Below are 13,474 nucleotides of genomic sequence, written 5' to 3'. Positions count from 1 at the left end.
GCCAAACAGCCACCCTCCTTATTTGATAAAGGGTTTATGAGGAAAAACACGAAGAGTGTTCTTGGCAACATCCTAAAGTCGAAAGTAAGTGTCCACCTTCAACTTCCTTACGACGCTTTAGAGCATACCATACTGTCCAGCAATGAATGGGGATAGCCGTACAGGTAGGGACTGCTTGTTCCAATCGGAACTGACAGGCCTCTTGCTCCAGAGAAAATACTGAACATTATATCCTGTGCCTATAAGGGGAGTGGGGTGGAAAACGGTGTGGCTGTTACAAGGCAGGGTTGGAGTGGACCTTCGTGTGTACTGTTTGTGGTGGACACAACTGTACAAATTCGCATGCTATTGATGCAGAAACTGATGTTATTGATTAGACTTCCCAGACTCAAGCTAATGTAAGCTAATTGTGAGTAGTCAAAAGTTGATTTTAATTGCTTATTGGAATGTCTTTTATAGCATATAGAAGCAAATATAATATTTCTGTAGTATATAGTTAAAAAGTTATGAAATATTTCGATTTTGGAGCCAAATATTTGTCTCGTTGGTGGCCATTTTGAATTTATGCCAATTAACTTAGCTCCATGACAAATGTATATAGCTTCATTGGATTCAGCACACGTCAAATATGAATTTACACATTAAAATCGTTGTTCTAAGGCTAGTGGTTGAGCAGTTATGATGTTTTTAGAGTTTTCCCATTTTTCTCTGACGTGATGGTGGCCATCTTGAATTTTAAAATGCCACAGGGTAGAATTTACAGAACTTTGTAATGTTGGCCTAGGTATGGTTTTCTGGAACTGTCCTGAAAAATTCAGCTTTCTACCAATTTTGTCCGGTGCTCGTTATATTTTGGCTAATGCTCCTGGCCTATTACAGATTTGTATTGTAACTTTATTACTAATGTTCATGAAAGTGTTACTTTTTAAAACAATGTTCTAATTTACTTCCTGCTGAACTATATGTGATCTGTAGGCGTAACTTTCTTCATCCATTCAGCAATCGCTAAAATTTAGGTCAGACACGCCCGTGGTCTAACTATGGAATAAACCACGGGTAAAATCAAAGAGACCGACACCAAAGTGTGGTACAGTGGGTGTTTATAACGCTAGTAAGCTTAGTTCCATGCTTATCTAGTGTGAATCTATTAGTAAATGCAATTATTTAGTATTAATTTGCTACAAGAATGTAGCTGAAAGTATCATGGGGTGGGGGGGGGGGGGGGGGGGGGGGTAGACTGATTTTTGCACGAATTAAAAACGAAAATGCCAGAATCTGGACAACACTATTTATTAATTTTAGCATTAGTCTATAGGGATTCATGTTGAACCATTCCCATCTAATTAGGGCATCGCAACATCATTTTAATCCAAGACGGCCGCCACTGTAGCTGCTAGAACAAGAAAATCACAATTTATCGCTTTTTACATTTTACGAGATTTTTGTGTTAGTGATTGAAGTTTATGGGTTATGGACTTCATTTATAAAAACCTCTTGCTAACTAAGATATTGGATCATATTTTATATTCAAGATGGCCATAAAAAGGCAGGCAAGAGTAAGAAATAGCAATATTTACATTCGATATATTTTCCCCCAAACAATTATTTTTACCTCAAATACAGGTGGGTTTTTTTAATGGAGCATGTATTTCAGTGCTCACATTCACTTTCTAATAAAGAGAAATGCATGAATCTAAGATTCCGAAATAGCTGCAAAAACTAAAAAATGACAACTATATATTTAGCATCACAAAACAATAATTTTAAAACAAACCGATGATTTTATATGCTAACTGAGCTGTTAAACACCCACATTTCACATTAAAAAACCCCAAACAAAAACAACAACAAAAAACCCCCAAAAACCCCCAACCATAGCTACTAATCCTGTTCGTGTACGCTTCCTCATTTCGTTGGTAAAGAAAACACGTCTCATACAGCAATGAAGAAACATGTAAATCAATTAGACCCTTCTGCTTCCCATGACATTTATTATTCGGCTTGCTAACCATACTAACCAAAATACGTTTTTCTACTTCCCGGGCCGATACCAAAAGGGTTTCTTTAAAGGGACATAGCCTAGTTTTTAAACACTAAGGCATATTTCTACTATTAGAGCTGTTTTTGGTAACTGAAATCATACTTTACTTAGATTTTATTGTTTAAATTATCCATTTCCGTACATTCGAAGTGGTCATCCTGGTGTTTTTAATATCACAAAATGCATTTCTCATATTTTAAAAAACGCACGCGCGTCTGAGAGGTAACAGTTATGGAGTCGAGTTTTAGCCTATGTTTAGAAGGTATTTCATGGGCTGAAACTAGAGTCTGTCCCTTTAACGATTTATTTCAGCTCTATGGAGCAGTTGCCTCTCCCCCCTGTCCCCTGTCTCGTACGCTTGATTTTGTTTGTTCAGTTCGCATTATTTATTTCTGTTCGCATTATTTATTTCTGTTAGTTTGTTCAGTTCTCATTCGTTTATCTCAGTTTGTCCTGTTATTATTACAGACATCTGTTAGTTTTAGTTCTCATTCGTGTCGGTTTACAATTTGTTCATTCCTCATTATAAGTTTATGTTTGTTCGGTCTTCATTATTAGATTATGTTACAGTTTGTTCAGTTCTGTAAATGGTATAAATGCTAGTTTGTTCTGTTTGTTCGTTTCTGTAACAGTTTGCTCACATATCCTTATTGATTTGTTAGTTTGTTCAGTTTGCATTATTTGTTTCCGTTACAGTTATTCAGTTCTCAGTATTGATTTCTGTTACACTTTGTTCATTTCGCATAATTGGTTTTTGTTACAACTTGTTCAGTGCTAATTGATTTCTGTTAGTTTATTGATTTGTCATTAGTTTATGTTTACATTTTGTTCATTTCTCATTATTATAGTTTACATTACAATTTGTTCAATTCTCTTTATTTGTTTCTGTTACTGTTTGTTCAGTTCTCATTATTGATTTATGTTAGTTTGTTTAGTTCTCATTCGTTTCAGTTTAGTTTGTTCTGTTCACATTATTGGTTTGTTTGTTTGTTTAGTTCTCATTCGTTTCAGTTTAGTTTGTTCCTTTTTGTTACTGGTTTTTGCTAGTTTGTTCCTTTTCGTTCATTCGTTTCTGTTAGTTTGCTCAAATCTTATTGATTTCTGTTACACTTTGTTCAGTTCGCATTTAGTGGTTTATGTTATTCTTTCTTCCGTTCTCATTATGGTTTCCGTTAAGATTGTTCAGTTCTCATTCGTTTCTTTTTATAATTTGTTAATTTCACATTAGTTGATGTTACAGTATGTTGTGTTCGTTTCTTAGTTTGCTAATTTTTCATTAGTTTATGTCTGTTGCAATTGTGGTCAGTTCTCATTCTTGTTTTTTTTAACAGTTTGTTCAGTTCTCATTCGTTTTTGTTTACAGTTTGTTCATTTCTCATTATTAGTTTACTTTACCATTTGTTCAGTTCTCAGTATTGGTTTATGTTATAGTGTGTTCAGTTCTCATTATTTATGTCTGTTTCAGTTTGTTCAGTTCTCATTAGTGGTTTGTTAAGATTGTTTAGTTCTAATTTGTTTTGGTTTACAGTTTATTAATTTCTCATTAGTTTATGTTATTGATTTATGTTAGTTTGTTTAGTTCTCATTAGTTTCTTTTTAGTTTGTGTTATTGGTTTCTGCTAGTTTGTTCCGTTTGTTCATTTCTATTAGTTTGCTCAAATCTCCTTATTGATTTCCGTTAGTTTGTTCAGTTCGTATTTAGTGGTATATCTTATAGTTTGTTCAGTTCTCATTATTGGTTTCTGTTAGATCGTTCAGTTCTCATTTCTTTCCGTTTACAGTTTGTTAATTTCTCATTATTAGTTTACAATTTGTTCTGTTCTCATTACTGGCTTCTGTTAGTCTGTTCAGCTGGTATTCCTTTCTGTTTTCATTTTGTTAATTTTTTTATTATTAGTATATATTACAATTTGTCGAGTTCGCATTATTGGTTTCTGTTACAGTTTGTTCAGTTCTCATTCATTTGTTAGTTTGTTCTGTTCACATTATTGGTTTCTGTTTTTTCCAGTTCTCATTCGTTTTTGTTTAGTTTGTTCATTTTTCATTACAAGTTTTTGTTAGTTTGTTCTGTTCTCATTATTGATTTCCGTTAGTTTGTTCAGTTCTCATAATTGACTGCTGCTACAGTTCGTTCTGTTCTCATTATTGATTTCTGTTAGTTTGTTCAGTTCTCATGATTGGTGTTCAATGATTTATTGAATTCGCATTGTTGACCTGTTAGGTTGTTCATCTCTCATTATGTTTGTTACATTTTATTCAGTCCTTATTATTAGTTTGTTTCAGTTTGTCCAATTTGCATTACTGATTTCTGTTCAGTTCTCTTCAGTTGATTCCTGTACAGTTTGTCGAGTTCTCATTGTTTTTGTTAAGAGTTTTTTTTTAATTAGATTCTGTTTCGAGTTTCTAAAGTTCAAAATATTAATTTCGGTTACTTTATTAGTGTGAAGAAAATAGTTTCTTTTATAGTGTTCAGTTGTCATGATTAATTTCTTTTACAGTTCTCATTCATTTCTTATCACCAGTTTCTTTTATATTTTGTTCACTTCTTATTATTGCTTTTTGTTAATTATTAAATAGCTAGTTTATTTCTTATTATTGGATTCTGCTAGTTTGTTTAGTTCTAAATTCTAATTAAATGATTGATTTCCGATACGGTTCAGTTCTTTCATTCTTTCTGTTAGTTCAGTTTGAATTATTTCTTTGTTAAGTTTGTTCAGTTCTCATTCATTTTGTCTTTACAGTTTGTTAATTTCTCATTATTGATTTGTAAGTTTGTTCAGTTCTCATTCATTTGTCTTTACAGTTTGTTAATTTCTCATTATTGATTTGTAAGTTTGTTCAGGTCTTATTGATTTCTGGTACTGTGCGTTTAGTTCCCATTTGTTTCCTTTTCCAGTTTGTTCATTTCTCATTAGTTTGTTACAGTTGTTCAATTCTCCTTATTGGTTTCCTTTAGTCTATTCAGTTCTCATTATTGATTTCTTTTACAGCTTATAGTTCTCATTATTGTATTAGCCTTACAAAACATTACATGGGGGATATACAAAATGCCAAATTATGTAATTGAAGAATAACCCCTATATAAAAATATTGTACAGACAGATTTGCTGATGTGCTATAAAGATCATATAAGCCTCTATAGCTTGGACCACGCAACTACATTAGTTTTTGAAAAACATAACAAACTATGCATGTCCAAATAAAACAAAACGATAAAGACTAAACCACCTTTGTATACATTTTTTAATGCAATTCATAAAATGTGCTATACAGCAGTAAACCTATTAGGTATATAAAAAATATCAACATAATATATTTTGTGAATTTAGACAATAATAAATATTACACTTATGTTATCAAAACACGAAACATAATAACAATCAACATTCCACCCCACACTGCAATCTATCACTACACTACAGTAAAAGAAAACACCCCAAAACCAGTAATAGGTGCCTATGTTAATCTTGTGGTAAACTGAGACTATATTCATACAAGTATAACAAAATAAAATTGTGAAATATTTCTAAATCAAATCCTGTAATTCATCTGGCTGTGAGGGGACAACCAATCATTGTTTTGAAACTATTCTTCAGACAGAGCTTTTAAGCTGCCAAGTGTTTTCCCCATGCAAGATAAAATGGATGAAATATCCGTTTTGTTCAGTGTTAAGGGACATTTGCCACAATGCAGACTTGTAACCGACTAAAAATAACCCAATACTAAAAATAAATTTCAAGTTTTACTATAATTGTAAATGGATAACACTCCAAATAAAGACTAGGAATAAACCATGATGTTCAATATTATGCTTTGGAAGGTTCCCCTGAACTTGTAACTGATAGAAATAAACCAAGATGGAAAAAAAAAAAACCCACGTGAAAGAGTCTGAAATCTTATAGTGATTGTAAATTAATAACACTGCATATAAAGATGAAGCATACAGTTCTACAAAGGGTATGCACCCATAGTGAATCACACTAACACATTTTATGAATTGTTCTATGACATCAGACGTGGTTAAGGAACAGACAATGAGGAAAACTGCCGTTACACCATGGGTTACTCTTTTTTTCGATTACCAGCAAGAGATCTTTTATATGCACCATCTCATGGGACAATACTGTACTGTACATTACAGTCTTTGTTAGACCATTTGTGGAGCACTGGCTAAACGAGAAATAGCTCAATGGGCCCAATGTGATCAATCCTAGAATAACTGTGCATCAGGCGAACGCTTTACCACTGGGAGATGTCCCACCCCTATCTGTTTCAAAGACTGATTAAATAAACACATAATTAGGTTAGCAAGAATATGGCAATCAACCATTCATAATTGTAGGCCACATGATATTAGGTACCAGAAACATATCAAAGCAGTATTCTTGTGTTCTAGAACTTCCTGTCACCTGTCACATCGACCCTTTGATCGATTTTACAAATTGCTCATCATGACCGACAAACTGCGAGCTTTTATTATTAATTAAAAGTAGCTCAACTGATACCTAAAAATTTACTTAAAAATGTAAAATAATTCTGAGTATTATTACATATTTCTTGGTGCTGTAAAGCACTAAGGTAAGTAATACATATGAATAATTTATGAACATGAAATTCCAAAGCTGTTATATTTACAATTATATATGAATTCTGCTTTAATGAACTGTGGTATGTAAAAATTGAAACAAGCCAAAAAGGCAATATAAAACCCAAATTCAAAGCTCAGCTAGAGTAGAGATATCATAATCTGCTAACATAGCAGAATCATTAGAAATATACACAAGTATACAATTAAGTTTAACTATTCCAACAGGATCACATCAGGCTAGAGGAAGTAACTCTATCTTTATTAAAATTTGTTTGTTTTGTTTAACGACACCACTACAGTATACTGACTCATTCATCATCAGCTAATGGATGTCACATTTGGTAATTTTGACAGTCTTAGAGAGGAAACCCTCTACATTGTTTCACTAGTAGCTAGGGATCTTTTATATGCACCATTCCACAGACAGGATAGCACATACCATGGCCTTTAATATACCAGTTGTGGTGCACTGGCTGCAACGAGAAATAGCCCAATGGGCCCACCGACGGATCGATCCCAGACTCTGCATCAGGCGAGTTTTATCAATGGGCTACATCCCCCCCCCCCCCCCCCCCACTATCTTTATTAAAACATAATAGCTTGTTTTGTTTAATAATACAACTGGAGAACATTGATTAATTAATCATCGGCTATTGAATGTTAAACATTTGGTAATTCTGACACACAGTAACCTGCTACATTTTTCCTAATGCAGTAAGTGATCTTTTATATGCACTTTCCCATAGACAGGAAAGCACATACCATGGCCTTTGACCAATCAGTTGAATGGATCCACCGAGGTGGCAAAATATAATAGATGCTAATTACTAGGCTGGTTGTGTCATGGGGGTTTTTGGTTTTTTTGCCTTGAATAGTGTTTTATTTTATACATGGTCAGGATATATAGACATGACTTTGGCATGCAGCAGAAGAATAGTCGGAGGGATGGAGGGAAAGAAATAGGGAAGAAAAAAATAAACAAACACCTGTTATCCACGATCCCCCACCTCAATGTGATCACTGCTGGAAAAGCCCTCAGTGGTAACCAGGGTTTCTGCCAGAGGGTAAAACGGGTATGGTGCCATACCCAAATGTTTTTGTAAATGTTTCTCTTTTAAGTTAACCATTTGACAAAATTAATTACTGTATGATTTTCTTAACCCTAACCCTAAAGTAACCCATTTTCTTTCTGGGAGAGCCCCTCATACCCCGTCGACTGTGGTTGCACTCAATTCCATAGCGCCATACCCAAAAATGTCTTTCTGGCAGAAACACTGGTAGGTCCAGAATAAATAGCCAGCCATTTGTGAATACAGGTTTACCCTATTAAACACATCATTTAAGATGTCCAACATTGATCAGTAAATATTTAAAATATATTTATTCTCAATACATTGTACCACAAGATCAAAATATCAAAACAAAATCAGTTGAGCTACAAATTGTAGCCTGTTGATTATTGAAGCAATGCATAGGTACTTGTTGAAATGAATATGATCTATGTACAAAAAAATGGGGAGATAAATATTACAATTTGTCATCATATTTTTGAACACCTGTAAACACACACATGTCATATTGAAAAGAAATAATAAACGAGTACATACTGTAAATGCATAGAGATTGGAGACATTTATAACATCTGGACTCACTTCAGAAAGTACCAATCTGCAACAACTCAACCAATAATTTCTGCAACTGGTCAGCTGGTGGACATTTATAAAAACATGTAAGCTATTAGAAGAAAATAAATGCAGGATGGAAAAATAAGTGAGAATTTTATGGTTAGTTTACGATTGGCTATATGTCATTATCGTTTATGCTGACATCCCTATACTATGATTAATTTATTGTTTTCATCACTTGTTCGTGATTTATGTTATAACCTCAGTGACAGAATTTGCCATTTAAGGGGAGCTATCACTCTGACTCCTCATCACTTCTCTACGACTAGTTCAAGTACAGTCATTTATAGCTCCCCTTGGCATGTAAATTTAAAAAACAACAGTACAAACTACAAAAGCATTAAATATCAATGCTCAATATGATGGCATCTTAAATGGCTCAAAGTTAGGGTAGCAATTAATCACTCCCCTCAATGTTGTATTACGTGGATGTCTGTCGTGGTGGAGTATCTCTTTTAGCAGCTAACTGAGAATAGTGCTGAAATATATGGCCACAATGGAGTACACCCCACACCTATCGAAAAAAGAACTGTACAAGTGAAAGTGTGGTATGGTGATGCTGAAATTAAAGAGTTCTTTTCACTTTTGTTAGGCTATATGTCTTCTCTAAAACTTACACCATTTGTTCTTTTATATATGTTTATGATTTTAAGAAATGAAATGTTGAATAAACCTGCATTTGTTTTCTTATTAAGATGAAACCTATAGTCGTTCTGTAACCAGTGCTAAAAAAGCGACTTCAACCGAGAACAATACTAACAGAGTGTAAGGCATCATTCACTAATTTGCCAAATAACTTAACATTAAATTGCAGAGTTTGACAAATCCACTAGCCCTTGGTCCTAGTTAGTTAATTTTTGGTCTGGGTTAGTGGAAATTAACAACTGTATTACTACTGTATAATACTTTATTTTCGCGAACATTTATTTTCGCGAATCCCCCAACCCCTAAAAAAAAAAAAACAGAAAAGAAAAAGAAAAAAAATAGAAGTAGTAGTACTGATATGAATAATTTTGATTTGAAAACGGAACTTAGTTTTGCCGGTTCACCGGTTGTGAGGCTAATCTGTAGAACAAACCCCATAATATGCACACACGAGTAGGCCTACTGTACACAGTAGAGATCTGCTGTAATGAGTAAAACCATAAAACAACAGTTTTCCTACTTGAACCAATCAAGACTTTTATTATTTACAAGCTTATAAACTTAAGAGAAGGTGCTGACCGTAGTTTTTCCATAATCCTCATAATTGTTGTAAAAACCGAAACCGAAAACAAAACGAAACGATTGATTGGTAACAATACTAGTAATAAATTGCCGTCAAAATACTAATTAAAAACGATTTGTGATTGGCTAACAGGCAAAATCTTTAGTGTAAAGTCGCGACGTGCATTATGAATGTAGCGCTTACATTCATTTCGAAAATGTATCTGCATTGGTAAAGTTCTAAAATGTCGTTGTTCAAGTGACTGAATACAGTTCAGAAACCAAAATTATCGGGTTTACCAAATCCTAAAGAATGTTTGTCTGCAGAACAAGCGATATCTTTTGAAGCTGCCAATAATGCCACCGAACAGGCAGAAACTATGAAAGGAAAAACGGATTTAATATGAACAGGCTTCAGACTTGCAGGCCTTTGTGACAAATAAAAATAACATTTTGAATCTGAACATCTATCAATAATATCTGTGATAAGCCTAGTCCGGATTTTTTCAATTCCACATTTTAACATGTGTAACTTCCGTTGTTCAACACGTGTAGTCACTATCTGATGAACTGATCGCTAGCACTTGCGAAGGAAAACGGCATAAAGCTTTTTAATGTTAGTATTGTTTTATTATCATGTATGTACTTTGCATCGTGTTCTTGATTTAAAGTTTTAAGCAGATTTTGTGTTTTGTGTTGTTTTTTTCCATGACAGGAGGGACATTGCATTGTTACTATTAGCCTCGATAATTAGAAACTAATGAGTTATAGTTGAACGAGACTATGTTTTTTTAGTCGGCCTTTATTTTCACGTAGAATATATTTTCGCGAATTTCATTCACACGCGAAAAACGCGAAAATAAATTCCACGTGAAAATAAAGTATTATACAGTATACTACATAGGGCACTAGCCAAAGCCTCTGTGATGGCTAGTGATTTTATCAAACATTTGTCGAACACTGCAAATTAGGAAATCGTAATTCCAATCTGTTCACAATCTTTTCTTATTAGTGCATGGACTGGTAAAACTGGTATCACATGACTTAAAAGAAAAACCGATATACATTTTTCTATGAACTTCAATTTTGCAGTATTTTCAGCAGTGCTTACAACCAGAAACGTGGGATTCCCAAAATAATACCAGAACACATATCACCGGGCACAAAAACAAAATTGTTATCCAAAATTACTATTTCATTCTAACATCTCTGGAATGAATTTAACTCAAATTTCAAACCAATTTACTAAAACTGTGCAGGTATTTTCTTAAGTAAAAATGAATAAATAGATGATTAAAATAAAATGTTGGTCCATGTGGTTCAATTGTTGTTTTAAAACATATTTTACTGATGGAAAAGACTTCTTTGTTTTTCTATGATAATAAAATTGTTATAGGTACATCATACACATATATTCAAACTGAGAAAATAATGCAACAAATATGTGCAACACATGCAATTCTCAACAAAAGTTAATTCTACTGGCTTATATCTAGTACAACACAAGATTTGATCTCCTGCATAAAACAGTTATTATGACAACATGTTTAAATAATTGAACTACTGGTATAAATATTGCATGTAACAAAGTGATATCTGCATATATATATATATATATATATATATATCTATATATATATAAAATATAAATATATATATATATACTAAATATCCAAATGAGCAAATGTTTCTCACACAAGTTTTGCACCAACTACAAAAAGCAACTGAAAAAAAAAAGTGTTTCAAGGAACGTGCCAAAAACACCCAGGTAGTCTTCTCTTTTTTTTAATTTCCCTTTTTATTGTACTACATTCACCCTATGGGTACAGACAAAATGTTATGTATGTATTCTTTTCACCTACATGTCAATAAAAGCCAAATTAAAAACACATTAAATAAAAAAGGTTTAACTTTGTTCTTTTTTCCTATGTATAGTTGGGTTCCCAGAAACAATCTTTTTAAAGGCCTAATCAATGCATAGAGATAAAATAATCTGTTTTTCAACAATAGTTAATATTTCAAACCCTTATTATGAAGGCTAACAAATATTTTGCGACATCAAACAAATATATTTGTGTATCACTACTCATTACAGCCAAGCCCAAAATAGATGTTTGAACTCGACAGAACTACTTCGAGATCTGACCCACATCTTTAAACTCCTTCATCAATGTCTTGTTGGTGGTGTCTTCCAACTCAAACTGAACATTATCACGAGGTCTGTGGAAATCAATTCTGAAAATATAGTTTCAGTGTAAATCACAAATACTTAAAAAACTGAAATAAATAACATCAAGTGACAGCAATAAACTTTTATCTTTAGTCGCTAAATTATTAAGTCTTACATGCAAACAATACATTTAAGATATATATTTGATTAAATAAAGCATCATGTTAGTAATGGATTTTATTTCTGATTTTTTTCTTTGGCTTGGCTGTTTGTATGTTGAAAATGTTTTATTGTGAATATCAAAAACTCATATAGTGAGGGGTAAAATGGGGACGGATCTTAAATCAGCATATAAAATCTGTCGTATATATAGAAACAGGCTGAGAGTACTCGAGAGGATGATGAGCGAATGAGCTGGGTAAGGGTATAAAGTACAAAAGTCAAACCTATTGTATATACTAGAGTGAAGATGGGGGTTAGAGTGTCAAATGCAGAAGGTCAAACATGTCTGTAACAAAATTAAATCTATTGCAATTATTTTGACCTTATAATACCATTTGACCACAATTTGCATCCACTACAACCCCTGCAATTAGGAAAATGTCCACAGCAAAAAAACATGCCGTCAAAAAAAAAAAAAAAATATGAAGGAAGGAAGGAAATGTTTTATTTAACGACGCACTCAACACATTTTATTTACGGTTATATGGCGTCGAACATATGGTTAAGGACCACATAGATATTGAGAGAGGAAACCCACTGTCGCCACTTCATGGGCTACTCTTTTCGATAAGCAGCAAAGGATCTTTTATATGCACCATCCCACAGACAGGATAGTACATACCACAGCCTTTGTTACACCAGTTGTGGAGCACTGGCTGGAACGAGAAATAGCCCAATGGGCCCACCGACAGGGATAGATCCTAGACCGACCGTGCATCAAGTGAACACTTTACCACTGGGCTATGTCCAATATAGTCCAGAGCAAAAATAGTGCCCTGGAGAATGAAAAATTCCACGGCAATCTCCATGGCAGGGGTTACACTATCTACACAGGAGAGAGGGGATGGAGTAGGGGGCGGGCAGGTATTGGAAGTAGTTAAATCAAACCTGTCCTATATGGGAGGAGGCGGGGGGGGAGGGAGTAGATAAAATCAAACCTGTCGTATATGATGCCGTCTGCACCGTGTCGCCGGAGCTGCTTGATCATTTCCTTGTTGTTGGCCTCCTCTCCCCACACAAAGGTCACCAGTCCGGTTTCATGAGCCTTCTTCATCACCGACATGTCTTTGTCTTGAAGAACAATTTCCAGGTTCAAACCCACGCCCTAAAATAAATCAAACAATGTTATAGTCCATCCCACAGGAAACGCCTTTTTTCATGCTATGGAATTGACTACAAGTTATTTATTTCTGAGCCAACTGTTTTCTAAATTGGACACAAAAATAGTATTTTTTTTGTCATTTCCAAAACACTTTTACTTTTCTTCTTGCATCAAACAAAACTGAAATTGTTTACAAAAAATATTTTTGTAGGAGGATGGGACAGACTATAGATAAGTTTGAATCAATTGCTCAATTCTGAAAGGACCTAATTGATTAATTGCCAACATAGTCTCAAGAATAAATGTAGTAACTTGACATTTTTTGAAAAGACGATACTATGCAAAATAAATTCCAAACAACCAGCAATATGTTACTTAACATCCATAAAATGCATAAATATTTTCTCAGATATGTAAAAACAAGATGTTATGGTAACTTTAAAAAAAAAAATATTTTTCT

General features: G+C 33.7%; 1 protein-coding gene across 1 annotated transcript in view; it reads right to left on the bottom strand.

Annotated features, from left to right (window-relative positions):
• Positions 1-7,485: 7,485 nt before the first annotated feature.
• The window catches only part of LOC121383736 (glycerophosphocholine phosphodiesterase GPCPD1-like), a 44,146-nt gene continuing 38,157 nt past the window's right edge, over positions 7,486-13,474 (bottom strand). The window contains exons 16-17 of the mRNA XM_041513833.1: positions 12,851-13,017; positions 7,486-11,755 (exon numbers count right to left, since the gene is read on the bottom strand). Of these exons, the coding sequence (XP_041369767.1) occupies positions 11,650-11,755; positions 12,851-13,017 (273 nt within the window). The 3' untranslated portion in view covers positions 7,486-11,649. The remainder of the gene's footprint in view (positions 11,756-12,850; positions 13,018-13,474) is intronic.

The sequence above is a fragment of the Gigantopelta aegis genome, chromosome 10 (genome assembly GCF_016097555.1).
Source record: "Gigantopelta aegis isolate Gae_Host chromosome 10, Gae_host_genome, whole genome shotgun sequence".
NCBI lineage: Eukaryota > Metazoa > Mollusca > Gastropoda > Neomphalida > Peltospiridae > Gigantopelta > Gigantopelta aegis.
Note: the sequence above shows the minus strand (reverse complement) of the source record. Positions and strands in the feature narration are given on the sequence as shown.